General features: G+C 35.9%; 1 protein-coding gene across 1 annotated transcript; it reads right to left on the minus strand.

Moving 5' to 3' along the window:
• Nucleotides 1-1,907: 1,907 nt before the first annotated feature.
• LOC133794574 (nuclear pore complex protein NUP107) lies at nt 1,908-15,923 on the minus strand. Its single transcript, XM_062231872.1, has 24 exons — nt 15,726-15,923; nt 15,092-15,393; nt 14,801-14,870; nt 14,083-14,201; nt 13,391-13,419; nt 13,114-13,239; nt 12,668-12,820; nt 11,251-11,343; nt 10,999-11,166; nt 10,594-10,692; nt 9,333-9,568; nt 9,186-9,243; nt 8,807-8,895; nt 7,489-7,620; nt 6,503-6,625; nt 5,929-6,027; nt 5,632-5,820; nt 4,991-5,165; nt 4,757-4,913; nt 4,364-4,566; nt 4,013-4,154; nt 3,110-3,270; nt 2,793-2,909; nt 1,908-2,332 (listed from the first exon to the last, which is right to left on the minus strand). The coding sequence occupies exons 1-24, from the start codon at nt 15,803-15,805 to the stop codon at nt 2,264-2,266; spliced, it is 3,189 nt and encodes a 1,062-aa protein (XP_062087856.1). The 5' UTR covers nt 15,806-15,923; the 3' UTR covers nt 1,908-2,263.
• Nucleotides 15,924-26,546: the final 10,623 nt, after the last annotated feature.

Genomic DNA, 26,546 nt, shown 5'->3' on the forward strand with positions numbered 1-26,546 from the left:
AACACTACGTCCAAAACCAAAAAATTTGAATAAAACCAAAATGCCAAGCTTTTGGTGCATGGTAAACACATCATGACAATTTTTTTAGAATTCTTTTCATAATTATTATATATATATATATATATGTGTGTCCTAACTTACTGTATGATCTTAATCAGGTACTTGTACGAGCAGACATAAGCATATCTCGGTGTAGAGATTCAACACATGGGATCCCATAATTCATAGTACAAATAGTCAACACTCCTATACTTGTGTCTGTGCTTTTTCAAATATTCATTTCTATTGTGGTTGGTTTGCCTTAACAAGAATAACTAGTGCAATGATCTTCAAGAGGCTCTCCTATAATGATGTGGATGTTTGATCTACTTTCATGTGAAACTAAGATAAGAACATGAAAAAATTCATTCCGGAACACCTGTATATGTAACTCCAAAATATTAGAATATGAACACCTTTCATATATGTGTTTGATATGAACTTTTTCGGTTTATCTTTTACAATAAAGATTAGAATATATAATATTAATATTGCTTGCATCAGTTACTATATAAGATATTATATATTGATTGAAATAATTGTTTTTGTTTTTAATGCATGTATAATTATAATATAGAATAATGTATTGATAAATTAAAATTCAATATTTGATTACCTATGCATATAAATAAGAAATTAAAATAATTTTTAGATTTAGTAAATCAATCCTATATTCTATTTCTATTATATTTTTAAATTTTCTACCAATCACGGATTGAGTTTTTTAAAATTCAAAAATAGTTTACAGATATTGAACCAATCACATTTTCATAAAAATATTTTCAGTAATTAAAATCAGATTTTTATTTCAGAATCACAGTTTTAGAAAACACAATTTTCTAATCCCGAACCAATCAAACTCCAAATTTTGTGCATTTTCAAAATGTGTTGTTCGATGTTCCATTTCAATAAGTAATTCTAAAAGTTTCTGAGGTGCTTTCAACATGAGATATTTATTCTTTCATATTGGTATATTTGGAGTGAAAGGTTACTCATGGATGACCTCCACAAACTCTTCACATAATTGTTCCACACATTAATACATTGTTTCAAGAGTATTCTCAAGTATGATCTCACCTTTAATTTGTTGAATTGGTTTATTATTTTTCTGCCCATTTATTGTGAAAGTTTTTTTAGAAACTTAAATACAACATGGTTATTTCTTATTTGTTAGCTTTTATGTATTTATTTTATCGAACATCTTCAGGCATAGACTACAAAGGTTTTTTCTGCTTCAAATTAACGTACATCATTAAGTATATGGGAGCTTCCACCTATGAGTCAACTTAAACTAAATGTTGATGCATCTATTAAAGAGGGATCCAAAACCATTGGAGTTGGTACTTCAAAACTATTAAGAGAATAATAAATAAATAAAACCATACATTGAAACACCGTAATTTTTTTTTACATTGTCACATGCTTGATTGAGTAAAACGTATTTACTTCTACAACCCAAAATTGAATACATACAAATATGAGCTTTTTTTTTTAAATAAGAAAAAAAAAACCTATTTTTTATGTTTTTTTAAATTTTTTGTACGATTTCTCAAAAAATAATTATAAAAAATAAGCATCACATAAACTCAACTAACACCCAACATCTATGAAACATCAAATTAAAAATTACTAATGTGAATCAACATAATTTAAGTTATCACTCTCCATAACATAGTTTATCCCATTCTAGCTACTAACTCCAACAATTTATTATTTGCTATAAATCGATAAAAAAAAATGACTGTCATAGAAGTTAGATTAAAAAAGAGTAAGCAAAAAATTAGCATTTGCCCATTTAGTTTCATATCTTTCACTAAGTCAAAAGTTTTTCTTTTTATTAAGTTTCAGTAAGCACATCAATCGTCTGATTCGGAAAATGGATAATGTTTATTAAAATTAGACTCGACTCAGATTTACGTATCCGTAGTCAACAAAAACCAATTTGATTGAATCAGCACAAAGAGATGATAACCAAGGAATTTGACTACCCTATAGTCCGATACTAGGAAGCTTTTAACACATCTACAAAATTTCCGCAGTTAAAATTAAGTATCACAGGTTCTCCATTTCGCATACCAAGAGAGAGAAATCCCTATACAACAGAAAAAAGAAAAATATAAATTTTTTTTTTTCTTCTCATTTCACATATGCAGCAACTCACCCCAATTCTGTAACATGTAAAATATAATTGCGGGGCTTTCAGTAATCTTCAGCAGCAATACAATCATGTCTGTTCTTCCTCTTGAAACTCCAATTGATATATTGTGTATTCCCTCGCAAACAATAAAAACTCCTAATGCATGACAGACGAATCTAGTTAATCGGCATATTAAGATGAGATTTAATGATACGTGCACACAAAATATAGGTTTAGATTAGACACGAGAGAAGTAGGAACAGAAAGCCTAGCAGTAAGCCTCCACCAATATAATTGACTTGTATTCAATCTTACAAAGCTATAATTTGAAAATGGATAATCTTTAAGAACAGTTTCCGACTGAAAAGACTATTTCCCGCACAAAAATACCCCACATGGAAAGAATATACATTTCAAAGAACGAAAGAGAGGAAAGGAGAGAGAGTTAAAACTATTTCGAACGTGTGACATGTTAATTTAAGGGAAGGAAGTCCACCCGGTCCCATAAAATGTTGGATAAAGATATAAGTTCAACATTTGAAATAAGAGTACGCTTTAAAGTATGGAGCAAATGACTCGCATCTTGTTCCTTTATAAAATAAGCTTAGTAGCATACCTGCAATTGGTGCTGACTAAACAAATGAAGGAATCCTGTATCTGGGCTAGCCACTAGTTCAATCAACTTATCCAGGCTTTCAGGCATGACACCTGACTCCATGAGCGACACAGAGACCTGCATATGTAACTTAATCTTCATCACATGGAAAGTGCAAATACACAATGTACGTGGAAATTGCAAATGACGTGATACGTCATCTGAAAAAACAGAAATAAGGAAACAATACCAAAAAACAAAAGGTTGCGCTTTTATCACATTTCAATTTAGTAATCCAGAGACAACTTGAAAATGGAGTCCCTAACTCGCACAATTACCTGCATTGATCGAAGAATGAGTTCTGGAAGACAGACCCTACGGCAGAGTCCCCGCACAATGTACATTGCAGGACCTTCTAAAGAACCATCTTTACTTGAATACCAAGCATCTAATCGAGAAATCTCCAAAGTAACCCCCGTTTGAAATCGAGGAAGCTCGCCTGCATAAGATAACAAGTGAATCGGTGTACTCATCTTCATTTTCCTTATACCAGCTTCAAAGACTAAATTTATGATTTCTTTAGAAACTCATTTACTTCACTTATCATTTTGCAAAAAAAGGAGATTTCAAACTTTGTAATTAAAATTATGTAATTTATTATTCTCAACTCTAAAATAAGCTACAAAACAGACAATTTTTTTTAGAAAATCATTCAAATATGAATAAGCACACACACCTGGATGTTGTTCAAAAAACATTTTTTTGGGTTTGAGAGGTCCCCAACCTTTTTGAAAAGTATCACTTAAGTCTTCAAATTTTATTTTGTATCACTTGAGTCCCTAAATTTACTAAATGCGTATCATATAAGTCCTTTCTGTTAGAAAATGACATTCAGAATGCACAGCGGAAAGCGATTTGTCTCAACAAAAGGCGATTTATGATCCAATTAATTTTTTTGAAATTAACTAGGTCATAAATTATTTTCCGATGCACATTCTGTAAATCATTTTCTAACATAAAGAACTTATGTAATACACATCTAGTAAGTTTGAAGATCTAAGAGATACAAAATAAAATTTGGGGAATTAAGTGATATTTTTAAGAAAGGTTAAGGCCCTTGCTGATATTATCCAATTTTTTTATTCGAAACAAATTCTTCCAATATGGTGATTATACTTCACAAGACAACAACACACACTAGAAAAGCATGCTAGACTTTCAGATTCAATGCAATTTCTTACCTTTGAAAGCAGCAGCCATGATGGTACCAAGAATACCCCCGTCATTTAGCTCATGTGGCCCAATACCATCACCAGCTACTGCCAAGCAACGGAGCACTACCTCAATACAGTAATTGTCTACAGATGATATAAAAACATTTACCTGCAAAAAATAAGTTTCTGAATAAGTTGAGTAAAATTGTAAAAAGAGTATGATTGTCAAAGATCATGCAGAAAGGATGGCTTTCTGGTATTTCCAATGACAGTTTGCACCTTGATAGCATTAATTCAATATTGTTAAGTAATACTTATATGGTTTTTCTTTTCATCATTCTTTTTCATATTAAGCAAGATTGAGATACTATAGCATACCATGAGTTGCCGATTTGACACAATTTCCTCATTAACTGAAGAGTAAAGGGCACTCATTAATGTAGTGCATATAGTGGCATCTGGACACATGCATTCACCAGAAGGAAGGCAAATCATTGCAATGGCATGCAATTCGAGAAATGCAGGCTCCGCCAATTCATTGTTATGATCTTCAGTAAAAACTAACCATGGATTTTCTTTTCCTAAACAGTACAGAATATAAATCAGTGTATTTACATATTATCCTGAAAGGCTTCAAGAAGTTGCATATGATGTGATAAAAATTTCAACAATCTACCAAAATTTGGTGCTAAATTAAGTTCTAGCCAATTCAGTCTCTGTTCTGTTCCTTAGCATAAAATTGAAGAAAAAGGAAGAAGTAGATGCACTTACTCAATAACAATAATATAGAAGAGTTCAGAGTCTCCCTAGCTGCTAAAATAGTTCTTTGTTTTTCCTCCAATGAAAGCTTGAGCAGAGAAACCTCTGCATTCTCTACTTCAATTTTGAGCCAGTTGCGATATGTTGCATCACAGGAATAATATTCACTCTAATTTAAAAGAGAAGGTATTAATATATCAAAATTGAGCACTGGAATAGAGAGGCAGAAAGAGAAGATAAGCATACCCAATCCTGGAATTCATTCAGATTCTCAGAAGCATTATAATTCTCCAATGTATCAGTAGATTCTGATAGTTGCTTCAAAGGTTCAGCGAGAAAACTAAGTAATGTGTGGGCACCTATGGGCATTGCTGGCACCCTCCACATTGAAATCAGGGCAAACTCCCTGAACAATATGTTGCTATAAGGACAAGAAACATAAATATAGGTCAATATTTCATCTCATCAAGTAATATAAAATTAAAATACAAAAAGGGTGAGAAATGGAGAAAAGGCAACAAGGGCCAGATTATTTGATGTAATTGGTTGATTATGAGAAAAATTTAGGAAAAAAAAATAGCCAAAACAGCAAGCGGGCAAGAGAGTGAAAATCTACTCCATTGTGCAAATTAGTAACCCTCATAAATAACCCACATATATCCAGTTACTTGTAAGGCTATAAACCTAAGAACCAATTATCTAATTATCAGGCCACCAAAGACACCAAAATTTTCCACTGTACCCTCATCATCGATGAATAGATAGCAAATAATTTTCAGAAGTATTAAATTATCCATTACAAATATTTGAAGTACAGATTCACCAGAAAGCAACTTCATTTTTCTGGAATACTATCATAAAACTTCAAAGCATAGTATATCAATTACCTATGTATCAATGCTTGAAGAAGAAGTTTTGTGCTAACATCTTTGACATTTGTAATTGTAGAAGGGGGAGTAAAGCAAAGCCATTGGATAACCATAGCTTTTTGAAGACTCTGCAGGCGATGCTGCTCTGCAACATCTGATAACTTGTTATTTGTACCAGCTTTGATTTCCCGAGATCTTGATAGAACCCTGTTGCGCAAACAGAATGAGTATAAAGATTGAATAGCTACATTATACATAGAATCGTTAAAAAGTCCTACCTTAAAGCCAAGTACGCTTAAGAAGAAACACAAATACCTCTCAATTATTTCTTCAAAGCTGCCTTTTGAATCGTCCCCGGCAGAAAATGGCAAGTATTGCATTGCAGATTGGAAGATCTTGTATTTGACTTGCACACTTTGAGAAAAAAAATGGATAATATAATAACTAATCAACACACAGTACAAAGTTTACAATTACGTCCTTGCATGAAGAAAAAACTACGGGAAGGTCAAAGATACACAGTAATGTTTGAGTGTGCTTCTGTCAATTATGTTCATGTAGTAAATATTTCCTTTACAAGTTAAAAGAGTGTCAATGTAAGTCGTTCAATACTTGATTAGCTTTTAATTAGATGTTGCGTTTTTCCATCATTAACAATAATGCCTGAGCAAAACAAATCAGAAAGTTGTACATAAAAAATTCAGTTCCTTCCCAAAAAAATATAGTCAAGATACTCTTGTATGAAATAATATATTAGTATAAAATTCCAAGTAAAACATATCATGCATTTTAAATTGGATCTCCACTCCATGATTACAATCTCAAAAGAAAAAAGGCTCCATTCCAGCAGATGACATGTAAGAAAAATAATCTTCACATTATCTGTTACCTGCTGTTCAACCTTAGTTCCATCATGTGCACAAATAAGTCAATGCATCGATGACGTGCAAGTTGGGAAGCATAGATGCCCACCAAATCCTCTCGGTGCTTTGAAAATAGAAACATGGCATACCTAGAAGAGATTGACCAATTATATAATGAGCATCATGAAAATTTTTGCATCCCTACTAGACTTTTAACACAGACCACAAGTATTCAGTTTAACTAATTATACCATATGAGTCATTCACCAAAAGACAGAAGAACCACCCTATCTCTCCATTGAGCTCAATTACGGGTTTTATACAAAAGACACTTCTGCATTGATGACAGAAGACATATGTATGTTTGTTCTCAGACAGATAAATAATGTCCAAATGTGTCCATATAAAATCAACTCGAGAAGCATTGTTTAAGGAATAAAACTAGATACTGTAGTCTATAGGATGTGTATAAAATTTGGTTGTGAATGTTTCAAAAAAATATAATTTGGTTGTGAAGGCATGGCATGGGTTGCATTTAGATTAAGCAGAACAATTACACTTACAGTATGCACTATGCGGAGCAACAAAGAATCTTGAGAGCTAAATCCGAACTTCTAAACAAATTTATGACAAGCAATACAAGGCCAATAATGGAAAGATAATAAATAGTATGCTCCAAATCTAACACAATAATCAAAAAAGACCAATCCGACAAATAAATTAGGCTTTATGCTCCTTTAAAGACCACGAGAAAAAGAACAGCAAAAAATTGAGTACAAATTTAAAAGCTGTGGACCAACAATGTTAACAAGGTCAAGACGCTTGATGCAGCATCTTTACTGACTAAAAGTTCAAAACCTTAATCAGCTGGACACATCCTAGAAAAGCACAATATGTAGGAAGCTACATTTCCAGTTAAAAAGTTATTTATTCATTGACATTTAGTTTTTTGCAGTCATACTAATCAAATTTGAAGAAGAAAGCACAAGGGGCGTGACCTGGCACTACTTACATGTGTAGGATAAGGTCACCAACATTTACAATTTTGTCTTTAGAAGTATCCTTCATTTCATCATCGAGTAAATATCTAAGAACAAGAACCAAATGTGCACCAAATCGAATCATTTCAGGATCTCCATGAGGCCTAACATAAAAATAAATGCCAAACAATTAGAAAAACAAACCACCGGTTATTTGCATAGGCACATATAAGAGATAAGTAAATATATTCCCCCAAACAAATAACAATTTGTAAACCAGACATGTAATGGAAGAAAAAGCACTAAAAGCCACAAATTTCTGCAAATCATATATATTCATAGTCAAGGATGAAAAAATTGAAATTTTCAATCGATTATTTCGGAGATATATCGGATACTGAAGGGTCCCAATAATTTAGCAGCAAGGAAAAAAAATTCCAGCTAAATATCTTCGAATTTCCGACGACATATCAGTCAAAATCAATATACAGTGTTATCGGATTGAGTATGTGTATTGGGTCTGGGTATTCACAGAAATATCGGGAATACATTGGTGTGCATCGGTAAAAAATTGATTTTTATATATAACTAACAATGGCTGAAAAAGTTGAGTATAACGTGATACTGACTCCAAATGTGCAGATTTTAGGTTTTATTATAAAAAGTAATTATTTTTATTAAAAAAATAAAGAAGGGCGCCTCACGTGAATGCATAAGGAATCATATCTATGTAACATATCTTTGGCAGAGATATGTTTTAACTCTTCTTTGGTATTTTTTTTTAATGGAAACTTCAACACTCTAGCATATTATATATAGGGAGCAACTTTGATTTATTTTGTTGCTCTCTTTTCCTTCTTAATTAGAAAAACACTCTTTCTACTCTATATAGAAAAACACCCAGTATTATATTCATGGCATGTTCACAATTACATGTAAACATACTCTAACCCTATATCTTGGTATCAATATTGTTTAGATCTCCTAGGAGTTCATTTTGGTATTGATGTTTTCTTATTGAGTGTAAATGTCAAATATTATCATATTTGTATGACAATGTTATCAAGACGATGTTATAATATATAATTAAGACTTTTATTTATTATTAAATTGTTTTTCTACAAGTTTTATCAAGAATTTTTATATTTTTAGACAAATATATGTGATATCTATGAATTTTTTGAAATTTCCATCGATGTAAAATTACAACCGACATTTCCATCGACACTGATATTTTCATCCTTGCTCATGGTGATGCATATTTGCATTCAATCAGATCCTTCCAGTTGTCTCATTTAACAAGGTTTCTGGGCAAAAACGAAAAAGAGCAACATGCAGTCTAAGCAGTACCTGAATACACTTTGATCATCTTCTGAAGGTGCTATCCATGACCATATAAGGTCCAAAAGACTTAGTATATCCCCTGACATCAGAATCATCTGTCAAACAAGGTTAAATGTGAAAAGAGAGGTCAGTCAAAAGAAGAGATCAGACTAAGATGGGAAAAATGTTGTCAATTGCCTTTATATGTATTATATAAATATATATATATTCCTTCGGATAAGTAGTGCATCAAATAATACTTTAATTTACAGCATATCTTTGGAGAAAAATATTGTTCAATTAAAGGTCCACAGCTACAAAAATGTCTTGAACAAAAAAGCACTTCTTAAACACACCATGATTTAGTAAAGCATAAGAATAGCAAGCAAGCTAAAAAAACTTTTACCTCAATTTGACGCTGTTGCTCCTTGCATGCTCTGGTCACACTTTCATGCACCATTTCCCTAAAATCGTATTGATTGATACTTAATTAGTAAGGAACATAATAAGAGGGGAAAAAAAGTTTTGGAATATAACTAAACCGACAGGGTACCCTGAATGAAGCTTCTGGAGAAGATCAGAGAGTTGTCGTGGTTGCTGATTCACAACTTGCCGTGGCCAATTTTCAGGTCCATTTGAAGGCTGAAAAGCTTGGTCACTATGGCCAGGACTTCCACTAATCACATCTCCAGAGTTTCTAAATTGATCCAGGCCTTCTGGTTGCAGATGAACCAATTCCATATCCACCTGAACTTCTAGCCATGACTTTGCCATTGCCCAGCATGCTGACTACACAAAATATCAAGTATCAATTTTTTTAGTGTGTTTGGTGGCTTCAAAATTGATTAGAGTGACCTGTGAGTGGATAGAAATCATGCCAATGAATTTTAATACTGCATCAAACATTTTTACCATATACACAAACTTCATCAACAAACCACTTGGAGATTAACCTCGTTTAAAAAAAAAGAGAAAAAAAAAACCCACTTGGAGATGAATATCTCATAACTTATTAGAACAACACTAACGATCATCCAGTCATAAAAATTTACAGAAGTTAATTAACCATTTAAGATGAAGATCAGGTCCTGTGTATTCTTTTGTGCTTAGCTTATGACCCCTCGATAAAATAATAAATTGAATATATAATTTTATACCTACATGATACACAAGACAACTACTCCCCATGAGTTACAATGATTTATTCTAGTTTTCTTCGGAAACAAGCATCACAAACCAATGTATCAAAGATGAAGGATCAAAATGATGTCTAGCCGCAGGTCTATAAGTGTTGGTTAACATGTATGAAAAACTAACGAAATCTAATAAAAGCCACCAAAATCAAAGATTTATGAACGGAGCCAAATGTGACTCAATGCATAGCAACCAATTGGGATTTACAATGGCAAACCACAGAAAAGTTTCTCAAACATTCATGGGCAAACAAAAGCTTTCATAATATAAAAATTATGATTAATAAACTCATCAATATACATAAATGACATGTGTTTTATCAAGACAATACAAACAAGACTCCTGAAGGTTGTGCTACTAATATTATATCAGAATATTCAAAGTTGATTCCCTCTTCCACGTTTATATATAATTATATACAAAAAATAAACAAAGCTGATTATTGATATAATTATTACAAAAGATGATACAAAATATTAATAAATTTTAAAGATTAGAACAAATTACGAACCTAAAAGAAAGAAAAAAAACAATGCAAATAACAAATATATCCTCAAACGAGGATATAAATGCACTACCTACTGATTTTTATCAGTCTGAGAAAATTGGAAAAAGATTACCTCCCAGTCTGTGCAAATGGGAAGCATGCGTTGCAAGTTGCTACATTGGGCTGCATATATAGCTGCTTCAAACTTCCCGCCATCTTGAAGAGATATTTTCTTTCATGATAGATAAGAAAAAGTATATTAATTCATCAAAAGAATGACAGGAGCACACATTATAATCACCCAAAAAAGACGCACCCCGCATATAACAAATTAAAAAGAAAACTGAACAAGGAAACATACACGAGGGAATAGATCATATACACAACCAAAATAAAGGTGAATTCAAAGTTTTGAAGAGCTACAGCAGAAAAATGCATATCCAATTTACCAATGGGTACAGATACATAGGCAGAGAAAAATTCAATATAGAGCATGTGTGAGCTTGTTCTGCTAGACAATAAATTCTTTGAACTCTACCTCCGAGGCACAATAAGATGCCCATTTCCAAAGATGCCACTGGTGACCAATACCACTTTCTAGTTCGATGGCTTGTAGAGTTCTATCCTTCCCATTTTTTAAGAGAGCTTCAACAGAAGGAAATTGATCTCGCCCCCCAAACGGGCACAAAGTTGCAGCTCTCCAAGGCTGCCAAAATGTCACCATAAATCAGAAAAGAAACTGAAAACATAATTAAGGTAATAACTTCATGAATTTAATAAGTCTGCTTACTTGTCCTGCAGATCTACAAACGTTACATGCTTGTTCAAGTCTACCAGCTCTCAAAAGAGTCCAGAGATCTTCTAAAAGTGATTCATCTTGTTTCTGTTGATGTGAAACATAATATGAACTTTAGAAGAGCACACACACTCACAGGTCAGATTTTTCGTAAATTTCCAACAAAAAATATATATTTATATAAGTGTAGAAAGTTATGAAGTTATTTATTGTCTTTAATTAGAATATATTTAAGTTTTCTTTTCTTTATTATTGTCTTTCTGTTTTCCTATATTTAGTGGAATTCCTAGGGACTATATTTTTATCTTCTGTAATTTGGTATGCCAACCACCTACTGTATATATATTAGTTTGTAATTCATCTTTTTCTCAAGAAAATAAGAAAATTCAGTATTCTTCTCTTCATTTTCTTCAATAAGAAACATAAGTCGTATTAATAAGAAAAGAGATGATGGGTTATCACCCGAATTACAACCTAGTCAGCCACAGTAAATTTTCAAAAAATGTAGCAGAGAAATTTAAACTGCCAGAAGTCCCCTTAGGTTACATTACAATGAAAATGAGCAAAAAACATTTTATTAACAAAATAAACAACTGAGATACTAAAATTCGAAAGATTGAAGTATATATGCTAAGCACATCTACATACAGTACTGTATCAGTTATAAGTGAACAAAATCAAGTACTATTTAAGTACTTTCAAATTCAATTGCACGTCATAGACAAAGCTTTGATGAATTATTATCACCAGTATTATTTCAACACCAGAAAATAAACTCACAAGTTACACTCATATAATTTTATTCCAAATATCTTTTGGTCTCTTTTCAGTTTACTACTCCATATTATCTGTTTACTAGCGTACCATTAACACGATCAGATTCTTGGTCCAAACATTTGAACATATGTTTGATTTGAAAAAACATGATCGCGCTTTTTTATCAAAAAAAAAAATCTTTGTTCTTTTTTGACGGTTAAATAAATATTCAGCAATTACGTTGCTTACATAAAATCATGACTTCCTTTGTCATACTTTCATAAAATATAATAATACTTCTGAACCAGTGTCCTATATGTAATTTTCATTTGCCATATTTACAGCAAAGGAGCCAGACAAGATCACGAAAGAACCAAATTTGCACAATCTACCGCAATGTAAAAAAGGGAATATAAGCATTACATTCACCAACCACTGAAAATCCTACTACTACTGGCGTGGTTCAAAATAATTCAGCAATCACCATAGATCGCTGAAAATTAAACTAGTTTCAAAAGTTGCATAGTTTTGTGTAGCAAAGAGGTGAAAAAAACTATTCAGTAGAAATACACATATGTACACCATAAGTTCATAACTGAGGCAAATGGTGGTGGTGAGGCACAGAATTGCAAAATTAACCCAAGTTAGAGAGTACCTTGTCATCAGGTAGCTGATGAGCATGTTCTCGTGTTGGAGCATCAAAATCTAAGTGATGTATAGTGCTTGAATTGGAAGCTCCTTTTTTAAGATACTTTTGGGTCTGACGCCAAATACCAGAAGTTGGAAGATACATACCAATATGCGATCCCTGCACCTAAAAATTATAAATATACTTCCAAGCCCGAGAGGGAAAAAAGAATAATATGATCAGGCACATTAAAAGGAACAAAAATGACAACAGAAGATTTACAAAATTTAGATTATCAAATTACTTAGTCAATATATGCCAGCAAAATAAATCTTTGGGCAAGCATACAAGAGGATGAAGAAATAGTTTTACCAACCATCCAACAACATGAAAGAAAAATAAGCATATTAGACAATTACATTTACGAAAAAGAAATAGATATTCTGAATAAATAGGTAAGCAAAAATGACAACCTTGTATCCTAAGTCAATTGCCTTGGAGGCTAAACCTTCTAGCCATTGAACAATCCGCAAGCACAACTGTGCTGTATGGTCCTCTGCTACAAACTGACAAGCCTCCAAATGTGATGTTGGGGGCAACTGTCATGAGTGAATGATTTAAATTAAAATAATCTATTCAACACTTTTCAAGCATTTTCACACTAAAAAGAAGAAGAAAACAAAAAACAAGAAAGTGGACATATTTTTCCAATAAAACAATACATGTTTTGCTGTGTGTTTTAAGCATTACCAGGATGAGCTCTCTGGGGATATCTTCAGTTCCTGCAAGAAGAAGAAAAACTGTCAGAAAAAAAAAAGAACAAAGCTCATACATTGAGAATCAAAACAGCCAAAATTAACAAAAACAAATACAGACAGTGGTCTAGAGGCAGTGTATGTATGCAAATGAGTTTAATAATAGAGATAAAATATTAGTTATAGCCTATAGAGACCAAAATACTTTTCTTGAGGTCCCCTCAAAATCCATCATCAGAATCAAGAACAATTTCGCAGTGATTATAAATATGCAAAGAATGACCTATGGAAGCAATCATGGATGCTGTATATCGGCAAATTAGAACAAGTGATACCATGATTCATAGCTATGATATGAACCTAAAACTTCACATGACATTTCAATTTTAGACATCAAAAATAGCTTGCTCACAATACACTTGGCATTATAAGACTAATAGACATGGGACATATTTATATGTTTTTCTTTTTAAAAAATGGAACCCACCGGATGAGGGTGGGCATCAAAAGCAACGTAAGTGTTAAGCACTGGAAGCCATATTACAATGTATTGGCAAATGAACAATGCCTGCATCATCTGTTTGCCTACATGTATTTGTACAGTATGTGTGTGTGTGTTTCTGAGTCTGTGCATGCACTTGGCATAAGGATGTCAATTCTAACATAAATCTAAAGGTTAGGGGTTATTTCCTTTCCCATAAAGATACCACAAGAGGGACCAGGAGGCAGCCTCATCAAGCAACTGCTGGGCCTTTTGCCTCATTAACTTGTCCTCCAAAACCCGGTGCCGAGAAGTGGAGTCGTCCCTATTAAAGAAATTCCAAGATACCAAAAAAAATCATAATTAATTAATAGATATGTTTGTTCCATAGCAAAACTACATTATGGGATTAAGCCAAATGTAAGAAAGTTTTACAGCTAAAATCAGCTGTACTCATTTTCTCTAATTTTGTTTCATTAAAAGGACTAAAACTCTCGTGTCAATAAAAATCATTATAAATATGATAGGGTCTTAGAACTCTATCAAGTCAGAAAGTAGGATAGATTGAATGAAAGTGCTATAGTGAGATACAAAACTTCCAAGCTTTCAAGAGGCATGGTCTCTCCAAGATGACCTAGACAATTCAATTCTCTAGATATATCTCCCAATAACAAGGACTAGCTATTTATAAAATAATCTCTAGGCTAAAACTAACAGCAACTAACTAATTCCTCCTCCTCCCAGGAAAACTACAGCCCATTCTAACAAACTATAATATCATATCTATACTACCCCTTTGCCTATGTTAATATTCAATTCCCATTAGAATATAGCCTGTTAACCTTATAAAAATAATAATAATAAGCAGAAGTAGTACAAGCACCTGTTGCAATTCTAATACTTTATAAGTTTTGGGTAACAAACCTAATTGACTTCGAAAAAGTCCGGCAGCATTTCTCAAATTGTAGTATAAGTTCGGGAATAGGAATATGTCCTGAAAACAAAATGTACAGGTAACTATGATGTCAATAGTTATAAATAAAATTACGCCAATGTTGAAAAATAAAATATTGCAATATTATCCATGACTGTTAACAATTAAAAAAACTTCTGACACCACTATAAATATAATTCTAAATTATGTCCTGATCTTGCCACTACTTTATGGTCTATCAAAACTTCGGGTGCACTTATGTATAGTTCTGCTTCAAGCACCTTGAATAGCAGGATCAAGTAGACATGCGAACTCTGCAAATGTATTATATCCACTATCAGACAGCGACTCATCCTCTCGTTTGCAAGCTTTTAGTGAAGAGCGCACTGAATCAAAACCGACATCTGCTTCTGGGATTTCATGACCATCCATGCTCTCAATCTCTTGTTTAATATTGTCTAGAATAAGTGCAGCATTTGTGGGGCTATGGATACTTTTCCCATCATAAAACAATCTCGTTTCGCTGAATTTTGAAGGTGAACTCCCTTGGTGGGGTGATAAGCTTGACGCTGAGGGTCTCTTCCTGCACATAATACATATAATTCCTTAAATATGCACAGCAAAAATCACAAAACTGATCAATAACAAGGAGTCTTTCATAGTTAGAGCTAACAGTTTTTATAACACCAGAATCCACATATGAGCATAACCAAATGTACCAGTAAAAAAAAAAGGCAAAACTCACCAAAAAATAATTATGTTTGAGAATTGATTTCAAAACTTTAAGCTGATAGTTTTTCAAACAAACAATGCAATAAGAACTAGGCAATTCCAAACCAAACCAAGAAACCATTGATGCAAAACTAACAAAAGAAGTATGAAATGAAGGGGAATGAAAGTTGTTTGAAGCCGCACCCGTATCGGCGAAATCGCTCTCTAATTGTCTGGTCTTCGGGATCGAAGTATCTTGGAGAAGCATCCATGTCGACGTCCATATTCGCTGATCACTCAAAATAAGAGTGATAAGCCGAAAATCACAGTGACTCGCTAAAGCTTAAACCCTAGAAAAAAAAAGCTTCGAGCGCGGGAAGGCTAACTTAGCCGGAAAGACATGGAGGTGGAAACACAGCGTTTAAAGGGATTATCGAGTTAGACCAGAACGCACCGTTTAGGTTAACTTAAGAAGACAAAAACGATCGTTTTAATAAGGCTTTTTTTTCTCTTTAAAAAAAAAGTTTAATAAGGCTTTTTGTCTAATAAAACTAGTTTTCTCGAAGAAAAAAAATACTAAAACTAGTAGAAGTAGCACGTGAAAGAATAAAAAATTTCAGTTTTTTTTTTTTTTTAAATTCAGTTTTCAAATTGCACTTTTTTTTATTTTCAAATTTTTTTTTTCTTTATGTTTCACTTAAAATGAGAAATTTGATTTTTAAAGCATATAAAAGGATTGTATTTAAAAATAAAAAAACCCATATGAATCTCATTTTGGTCATATTATTTATCTTAGTTCCCAAAATTCCCCTACCATTTGTTCCAACTCTCTCTCTCTCTTCTCTCTTGGTCTCTTTACTCTCGGTCCTGAACAAAAAAAACTCTCAAAACCCAAATTTGAATCTGTCGCAACCCAACGAAATCGGAGAAGAGAAGCATTGTCGGAGAAGGTCTTCGGAACCAGCACTTGAACATCGGACCGGAAGCACCCAGAGGCAACCAAACAACTCCGAAGTAGGCAAAACAACTTCCAAGTACGCGAAGGTGAGGGTTTTCTTTTTAATCTGTAATGTCTGGTTTTTTGTTGATGTTTTGTTCATAGGATAGATCGGGGCAGGGTAACTGAGAAATCCGAGTTTTTTTTTTCAAAAAATTTGACCCACCTCGATAGGCCTTGACATACCTCGATATAACTCGATAGTATGCGTTAGGTTCTGTTTTTGAATGCGTCTCGACTGACCTCGATAAGACTCGATAAGACTTGATAGGCCTCGATGAGATTAGACAAATGGTTGATTTAGCCCCTGCCTCGATAGGGCTCGATGATAATAGACATATGGCTGATTTTAGCACCTGCCTCGATAGAATAAGACTTATGATTGTTTTAGCATCTACCTCGATAGGCCTCAATAGAAATAGATATATTATGATTTTGCATTGCCTCGATAGAACTGTGCATTTTCTGATTGTACATTGGCCTCGATAGCCCTCGATTATAATGCCTCAAAATCCCTAATGAGGTTTAATGGTTGGATTAGTAGGTCGGGAGGGCCATAATTGATTTATTATACCATTAAATGATTATATGCATGTGTTATGTGAATTATATTATTATATGATGATAAATGCATGCATGTGGGTCCACATTTCATGATAGGGGCATTTTGGTAATGTAACGACCCAAAATTTATGTTATGGCTTAAGGGCCTTGATTAGCGTCTCAGGAAGGCATAATTGGTTTATGTGTGTGTGAATTTATTGATTTAACGCATGATTATGTGATAAGCATGTTTGTATGATTATATGAATGTAAGTGTGGTTAAATGTTATACTTGTGAGAACCACATTATTATGTGGGTTGATCTGCAGCAAGCGATTTGAGGCGATCCTAGGGAGCTAGATAGCGGGAAAGTCACAATGGGGCTTAATGTTTGACTTTGGTCAACTCAGGGGTATTTCAGGAATCGGGTGGTTATTTAGACTATCGGGTTATGGAAATAAATATATGGAGATATATTTGAGGTTAGGAAGCTTAAGCGAGAATTTTGGGGAAATTTACCATTTTGCCCTCGGGGACGTTTTCGGTACCTAAGCCCCAGGATTGATTTAATTAGCCAAGGTTAGACTTAACAAAATAGAAACCAGTGGAATAAAAGAGATAGACCGACCCTTTAATAGTTATTCTCCTCTTCTCTCTTTACTCTCAAGAAAGCTATAGGAAACTAAGGTGAATTCAGCTGGAAATCTTGTGATTTGAGTTGAAGTTTGAGGAATTAGCTCAGCTCTAACAAAGGAGCACTCAACCAAGGCCAAGGTAAGAATTGAGTTTTGTACTTGGGTGTTAGAATTATGAGTTTTGGCTTAATATTAAGGTGTTTATGGTTTTGATGTTTAAGGGCTGAATTAAAGTTGAGAAGCTTGGGTTTTAGCTCAGAAGTTGTTAAGGAAGTGGTCCATCAAAGAAGGTAAGCTTCAATTCGAAGTTTAGAGCTTAAATTCTAAGATTGCATGACTGGATTTTGAGTTCTTTAGTTGCTGGGTTTCAGAAATCAAAGTGGAGTTTTAATGAGTTTTTAAAGCTGGATTTCTGTTGGATTGTGCTGTTAGGATCATGCTAAAAGTCTTGTGATTAATGGGTTTTGGTATTAGGGTGCTTTAGGATGGTTTTGAATAAAGTTAGGATGTTAGAAATGGTGGATTTTCTGGGCACGAAGGGTTGGGTCACGGCTCTGTTCTAGAGCGTTGCGGCCTTACGAAGCTAAGGAGCCAAGGAGGCTCGGCCAAAGGGGAGCGTCGTGGCGCATGTCTGCCCTCTGAGGGGCTTGGTTTCTATTTTAGGGGCGGGCCACGGCTAGGTTTCAGGGGCCGTAGCCCTTAGATGCATCTCTGATCTTTTGGGGATTTTAAGCGCGAGAACCTAACCTAGGGTGCTTGGGATCGATTTCACCACCGTGTTTGGTGGAATTCGATGACCCGGAAGCTAGCATTGTACTCGGAAACTGTAACGCTCCAATCTCCAGGGACCGTTACGGTGTGCCTTGTAAACAGTGCTAAACCCGCTAATCGAGTCATTTGGCCAAAATCGTGAACTAAGTATGATTAGCGGTTTAGGGATTAAAAACCTTGGTTAAGATGTAACGTTTCACTATAACGTTTAGTATATACATTGGGATCCCGAAAATATAATTTCAGAGTTTATTACAGAAAATATTTACAACAGGCCGTTCTAAGCGGCAAAACAGGGTTCAACCCTAGTTCCACTTTAAACCTCGGCCGTGGCGGACGAGCAGCTGCATATGTGCACGTCATCACCTAAGCTCTCCAACTCAAGGATGGTCTAGCTTCCTCTTGCCTTTACCTGCACCACGTAGCACCCGTGAGCCGAAGCCCAGCAAGAAAACATAACACTATACATAAACGTTATCAAATGATTATCATTATAATCACACTGAGCATAAAGCTTTCAAACCAGTGAGTGAACATCACACGATTCAAGAGGGAGAGTGGCTGCTAGGTAAGCCACTAGCCTCCAAGTTCTTATTTCATTCATCGACCCTCAAGGTCGGTCTGGCATTAATGCTCTTTGAGTCATTCAATGCTGATGGTCGATTAGATCTAATCTCCGTTGGCTTGCGTGATCCACGCTAAGGCCGTTCTGACTGATAAGTCAGCGCTATGTGACCAATGTCCAGTATCACTGCCGAACCTGACTAATAAGTCACAGCTTCACAGCTGATACTAACACCTTTGCCAATTCTGACTGACGAGTCAGTGCAACGTGACCAGTGCCCAGTACCACCGCCGAACCTGACTGATAAGTCACAGCTTCACAGCTGATACTAGCACCTTTGCCAAATCTGACTAATTAGTCAGTACCATGCACAAGTAAGCAATGCTATCAATATGTATCATATGCCAATTATCCAAGAATAGGGCATTCAGCATGCTCACTAAACAGTTGCTAGCATAATCATGATCATGCACAAACCCAGAGACTCAAGCTCTGACCAATCTCATATTGATCATTCATGGCATGCCCTAATCACATGTTTCTCGTGCATCACATGCATCACATTTAATCATCCAGCATGCCTCAATAATAATCATATGCAAATGGGCAAGATTGTCAGGCATTCATTATGCTATCAATGTTTACATTTAGACATCCAACATGCATCAATCACAGCCATGCATGTCACATATGGGGTGCAGTTTTCTTACCTTAAGTTCGAGCGAGAATTAATAAAAGAAACGACCTTTGAGAACGATCAGCTTTCAGTCCTTTAGCGGTCACCTAGTCATAACCAAAATATAAGTATCATCAAAATGAGTAATTAAATACTTCCAAACCCAACCCAAGCCTCCGGAACATCGAATCCCACTCAACTAAGTAGTAGGATCGATTCTAGGCCCTTAGAGTTAAGTTTCCATCACAAAAACACATTTTTGGGCAATTTTTCCCTTAAGGGCCGCGGCCCGCCCCCCTGACAGAGCCTTCACCACCTTCTTCAAGCTAGGGCCGCGGCGCCCAAGAATAAGGCCGCGGCCCAACTTCGCACCAGCCATTTTTCTTCGTTTTTCCACTTCTAAAACCTTCCAAAAACCCATCTAAACATCTCCAAATCACCAAATCAAAGTTACCAAACTTCCCAATGGTCCAAAACCACCAAAACCTGAAGCTCAAACCAACCAAAAACTCAACAATTGCCAAAGTCCAATTCTAAGCGTAAAAACTTAAGAAACTCAAAACTTAACTCAAAAATAGAGCACACCATTAAATTCATAACCGGAACTCACCTCAAACACGGTTTTGAATCCCCTTTAATGGCTGTGACAAGTTCCCTAGCTTCCCCCTTTGATCTCCAAGCTTAACTCCTCAAGGTGGCTCTCAAAATTCAAAGAAAATGATGAAGGAAGACTTGTACGGGAGAGAAAGAGAAGTGATGGGGATAGGCTCTGTTTTAGTTCTGTTTATACAGCCTTCCAAACCCCCAAAAACTGATATAAATCCTTAAGGTCAAAAGACCATAATGCCCCTAAGCCAAATAAACCCCTCTAAAAGCTTTCGAGGGTAAAATCGTCCTTACCCGCCTATCTCGTTAATTATAATTAACGCTCTCCAATTCCCGCTATTCTCAATATTCCCAAATACCAATAAATCATATCCCATTACCCTTTAATTCCCGGTAATGTTCTAATCATTAAATTCACCCCGAGACTCACCCCGAGCCCCAGACTTAAACCCGTTATGACTAGACCGAACACTTACATCTCATGATCGTCTCATGCCGATTAGCTCGAACCAATCCACCTTATAGTGTGGCTATATTAATTAATCACAATCATGCACCCAAAATACACAATTATGCTCACAGTGGCCAAATTACCAAAATACCCTCACAATAATAAATTCTCCCATATGCATGCATTCACCGTCATATAATAATATAATCAACGTAAACATGCATATAATCGATAAATACTATAATACATCAATTATGGCCCTTCCGGCCTCCTAATAAAGGTCCTAAACCCTATTAGGAAATTTGGGGCATTACAGAAACCTTCATTTGAATATTAATGGAATCCATTACCCTGGTTGTGACTAGGTGTTAAGCTAGGGCTCGGGAAGCAGATCGTGCTCGAGAGTCGTCACTCGTAGTCGGTGAACGTGGAAACTAAAGGTAAGAAAACTGCACCCGGTTGTGTATTTGTAATGGGACTAAGGGTTCCCTAATATGTATGCTTTGAAAGAATGGTATTATGCCATGTAAACAGTATACCAATGGCCTAAGAGTGCCAAGGTTACACTAGCGCATAGGGCGCGGCTCGGCCACTGGTAGCCGAGGACAGCTTATTATGCACTGAGCTCGGTTTAAGTGGGCCGGAGTCAATGGGGTAAACAGAGGGTGCGGCCTAAGTTGTCGGCCCTGTTAATCATGTAACTTGATTGATATTAATGCTTGGTTGCATCTTTGATTCTGAATACATGTTATGTGGTTAATATGAGTGCTAGGTGTTCGGTCATGCTTATAAGACTATTCATCTGTTATTGTTCGTTGTGCTGCATATTATGTTTTCTTGCTGGGCCTTGGCTCACGGGTGCTACGTGGTGCAGGTAAAGGCAAGGGCAAACTTGATTAGCCCTGACTTGGAGGGCTCTATGAGCTGAATGTACATGACCAGCTGCTCAGCCACCACAGTTGTGAGGATGACATGAACAGGAGAGCTATAAACATCTGTTTTGCCTTAGAATGACTAATGGTTGTCTGTATTTTGGAGATTCTATAAACTGGCTTTTAAACACTACTTCTTTTTGGGATCCCATGTGTAAAATTGTTTAATTATATAAAATGTATCTTTTGAGACCAAAACCCTTTTAAACCCTAGCACATTTATGGTTAGTGACACGTTTTTAACTAAATGACTTTATTAGCAAGTCCTACACCTTTATAAGTACACAGTGTAGTGGTCCTGGCTATCCAGGGCGTTACAACTTGGTATCAGAGCATCCTAGGTTTAAGGGTTCCTGAAGACCGACTGGACATGTACATTTGCTGCTAGAGACAAGCTCAATTCAGGGTTTGGTAATGTGTATATGTGCATATATGCTTGTATGTCTGGAATGAACTATGAATGTTATTATTTATTGGATCAACAGGAAGCATGAGATACTGATAGGGCCTGGCCCTTGACTGCTGTATGAAAATATTAAGGCATGCTTATTATCATCGTTGTGCATGTAAATTAATATTTGGATGATTAATTGCATATTGTGTTTTGGTGAATGCTTTTATCTTAGCTGTTGTGTGGTAATGTTGAGGCATGCTTATCAGCAGCCGGTGCATGTGGACAAATGCCTACATTTTGATTGATTGTGATTGGTTATGTTCCTTTTATGGATTTTGGAGAAGTTTTTTTGCCCTGTCATCATGATCTGATTGCCGAGTCGTTGATTGCAGATTGACATGGATAGCTATGCATCCAAGAAAATCTACGCGACTAGCCGGCACTAGGTCAGGGACCGGGGGTGATGACCAGGGTCAGATTCCTCCGCCAGTCCCTGAGAACTAGCAGCAACTCATGGCAGATATGCAAGCTCGATTACAGAGCCAAGATAAACAGATTCGTCTACTGCGACAGCAGGCTCCATCAGGGAGCGCTGCCCCTATTGTACCACCTGCAATGGTACCAGTTGTATAGTCTGGGGAGGTTGGGAACAAGTGGGAGCCGTTATATGAGCGGTTCAGGAAGCAGCAACCCCTAATCTTTGAGGAAGGACCTGATCCATTAAAGACCGAGCAATGGCTGACTATGATTACTACTATCCTAGATTTCATGAGAATAGAGGGACATGACAGAGTGGCTTGTGCCACGTATATGTTGAGAGAGGATGCCCGCATCTAGTGGGAGGTGGCTACACAGACCAGGGATGTCACTACTTTGAGTTGGGAAGGCTTTAGAGACTTGTTCAGCCAGAAATACTATAATGTTGCCGTCAGGGCAGCAAAAGTTAATGAGTTTGTGGGTTTGGTGCAGGGTAATATGACTGTTACTGAGTATGCCCTAAAATTTGATAGGCTTGCGAAGTTTGCACCAGATCTTGTGCCTACTGATGTTGCTAGGCAGGATAGATTTATCAGGGGGCTTAATGCTATGATAGCCCGGGATGTTAGGATTACATCGGTGCCTGGAGGAACAACTTATGCCCAGGCCGTTGAGAAGGATCTTACCGCTGAGGAAGCGGAGAACAAGATTTGGAGGGAAAGTGCGGTGAGGCGCGAGGGCCACAGAGTGATGCCTCCTTATTAAAGGACAGGTAGGGGCGGAGGCCCCAGTGACTTCAAGAGAAAGACTCTTGACACTTCGACCGCTGCTGGTCCTGATAGGAGGGGTTGGGGAGGTCAGGGTGGTCGTCAGGGTGGCAGCGAGGCGTGGCAGACCTATCCAGAGTGTCCAAGGTGTAGAAGGCGTCACCTACGCGAATGTCGGGCCAAAGCTTGTTTTGTGTGTGGAACAGTGGGGCATCTCAGGAAAGACTGCCCAACAGTGAAGAAAGGTGAAGCAGGAAAGGTGGATGCTTGACTCCAGCTCGAGTATTCACTTTAACACAGGCAGAGGCCGAGGCTAGTCCCTCGGTAGTGACAGGTCAGCTTTCTAGCACTGGCTCTCCTTTTACTGTATTGATTGATTCTGGTGCTACACATTCCTTTGTTTCTAGTAAAGTAATTGATAGATTGTGTAGACCTAGTGAATATCGGACTGCAGGGTTTGGGACTTTATTGCCTACGGGGGAATTGGTAATTTCTAGAAGATGGATTAGGGCACTGCCAGTGATGGATGATAGTAGGGAACTTTCGGTAGATCTGATTGAGTTAGACATGGAGGATTTTGACATGATCTTAGGGATGGACTGGTTGGTCAGATATGGGGCTACTATTGACTGCAGGAAGAAGATGGTGACTTTTGAGCCTGAGGGCGAGGATCCTTTTGTCTTTGTGGGTGCGGTATGTGGACCCCGCATACCCATGATTTCAGTGTTGAGAGCCAGAGACTTGTTGCAGGGGGGATGCATAGGTTTTCTGGCCAGTGTAGTGGATACTACTAGGGTTATGCCAATAGGGCCGGGAGAGACCAGGTTGGTGTGTGAGTTTTTGGACGTGTTTCCTGAGGATCTACCAGGGTTGTCGCCGCGCAGGGAGATTCAGTTAGCACCGGGGACAGAGCCAATATCAAGGACACCATATAGAATGGCACCAGCTGAGTTGAAGGAACTAAAGATACAGTTGCAGGAGCTTCTAGATTTGGGATTCATCAGGCCTAGTTACTCTCCATGGGGCGCTCCAGTGTTATTTGTTAAGAAGAAGGACGGGACATTGAGGATGTGTATATATTACAGGGAATTGAACAAGTTGACTATCAAGAATAAGTACCCTCTACCAAGGATTGATGACTGATGGACCCAAAACGGGTATGTTTTAAATATTTATAAATCGCAAGCGCACGAATCGTTCATATAGAATAGTGATCGTGTAAGCAAGGATGTCGAACCCAAAGGAGTTGTCTAAAATCGAAAAGAAAACTATTTTAAACCAAAATTAATAAATTATAACCTAGCTCCAAAGATTGATGAAAATTTGCAACAATAAAAATAAAATAAAAGACAATAATAAAGAAATTAAAGACAATAAATTAAAAGTAGAAATCAAGATGGTAAAAGAAAGATTATTAAGATAATCGAATCTACAAAATATAAGTAATAATAATATTTATAAGTACATTGATTCTCAAGTTTTAGTGATAGGTAAAATAAATCAAACTATCATTTTCAAAATATATTTATAATTTTAAGCACAAATTACTTCTAAAAAGATAAGATTTTTCTTCACTTTTCAAAATTATAATTTCAAAGCATTTAGTGTGAATCAATCTAATGAAATAACAAATAAATCAATGAACATTATTTATAAGGCAAAACATAATATTTTTGTTCTAAGCATGGATGTGTGCAATTTAATAACACATCTTACACAAAGAATATTATGTTTTTGCACTAATGAATAACAAAGTGTAAATATGTGCTAAAAATCCAAAATACATGATATTTAAGATGAAAGAAGATATTTGAAGAAGAAAATTCCATAAACTTTGTTGCACAAAATGGGAAATCAACATACAAAATAAATACTATCTAGTTACATATTGTTTCATCATCACCTTAATAATCTTAAAAAGATTAGAAACTCATAACTACAATAGCAAATACAAACTAAAAATTACAAACATAAATAGGAAAATTTGGAGGATGAACCCCCAAAATTTTCCTCTAAAAACACATAGAAAATTTACAACAAAGAAGAAGAAGAAGAAAATTGAGAGGTCTTGAAAGTGTAGAATGTGTAGTGTGGTAACCTCCTCCAAAATATGCACCCAAATCCCTTATTTATAGCCAAAAAATGAGGTATTAAAATAATCAATTTAAATTAATTAAATTGATTAAATTAATTATAATATGGCAAATAGGGGTAAGTTATAGGGTGTAATAATGATGTTTTGGGATAAAATGTGTAGAAAAGTTTGGGTAAAAAATATGGTATTTTTGGACAAGGAGACAAATGGTGCTTTTGTTGGGCTCAAAATGCACATGGTGGCAGGCTTGGTCTTCAGTGGGTGCAGGACCTGTGGGAGCTTCGGCCTGGCAAGTGCAATGTTGGGCATTGGCGGGAAGAGAGGACACGGTTGGATGTGTGGAGAGGCATTGGTGGCGTGTTGATGGTAGGTGGAGGGTTGAAGCATCAGGGAGCTGGGAGATTGGCAGATGTGGGCCTGGCTTGGGCCGAAGGTTGTAGCTGGGAGGGAAACCGTGGGCTTGGGTGCATGTTGAGGCAGCTGGGCAGTTGTGGCTGCAGTTTGGGCCTGGGCCCGTGTGCTGGAGTTGAGGTGCGGCCCAAGTGGAGTGGCTGGAGCTTCCGAATGTAGCTGGGCATGCTTGTGGAGTGCTGGTCGAATGGAGATGAAGGAAATTGGTGCACGTGAAGGTGGCAGCAGGTGCACGGGAGCTACTTGGTGCCTAAGAGCAACAGCTTGCTAGACTTCGGTCTGGGCCAAGGAGATGGGCTGGGTGTGTGCTGGGCCAGCTTCGGGCTTGGCTGAAAGAAAAGGCCCACTTCCTTAGCTTTTCTCCAAAAAATACCACTTTTCTCTCATTTTGCTTGCTTTTCAAGAGCAAAAATGTCATAAATTCCATACAAAATAGATATAAAATAAATCATAATAAAATATTTTCAACTATAAAATAAATCAAATTAATTCTTTGAAAATATCAGTTATAACTTAATTTATATTTAACATTTAAATTCAATAATACAATATTTTTTTTACCTCAACTAAACAATAATAAATCAAATAATTGACTATAACATTTTACAACAAAATAACTATAAAAACACACAAAAATATATAAAATCAAAATAAACCCAATAAATTCAAAATTACTTTGAAACTTAATAAATTAATTAAAAACTC

The sequence above is a fragment of the Humulus lupulus genome, chromosome 8, assembly GCF_963169125.1.
Source record: "Humulus lupulus chromosome 8, drHumLupu1.1, whole genome shotgun sequence".
NCBI lineage: Eukaryota > Viridiplantae > Streptophyta > Magnoliopsida > Rosales > Cannabaceae > Humulus > Humulus lupulus.

Excerpts from the sequence above, each read along its gene's own strand:
- LOC133794574 (XM_062231872.1), bottom strand. The coding sequence starts at position 15,805 with ATGGACGTCGACATGGATGCTTCTCCAAGATACTTCGATCCCGAAGAC. Across the intron at positions 12,821-13,113 it reads CAATTGACTTAGGATACAAG|GGATCGCATATTGGTATGTA; the intron begins GTTGTCATTTTT and ends TTTTAGGTGCAG. Across the intron at positions 4,914-4,990 it reads TGAATGAATTCCAGGATTGG|AGTGAATATTATTCCTGTGA; the intron begins GTATGCTTATCT and ends CTTTTAAATTAG.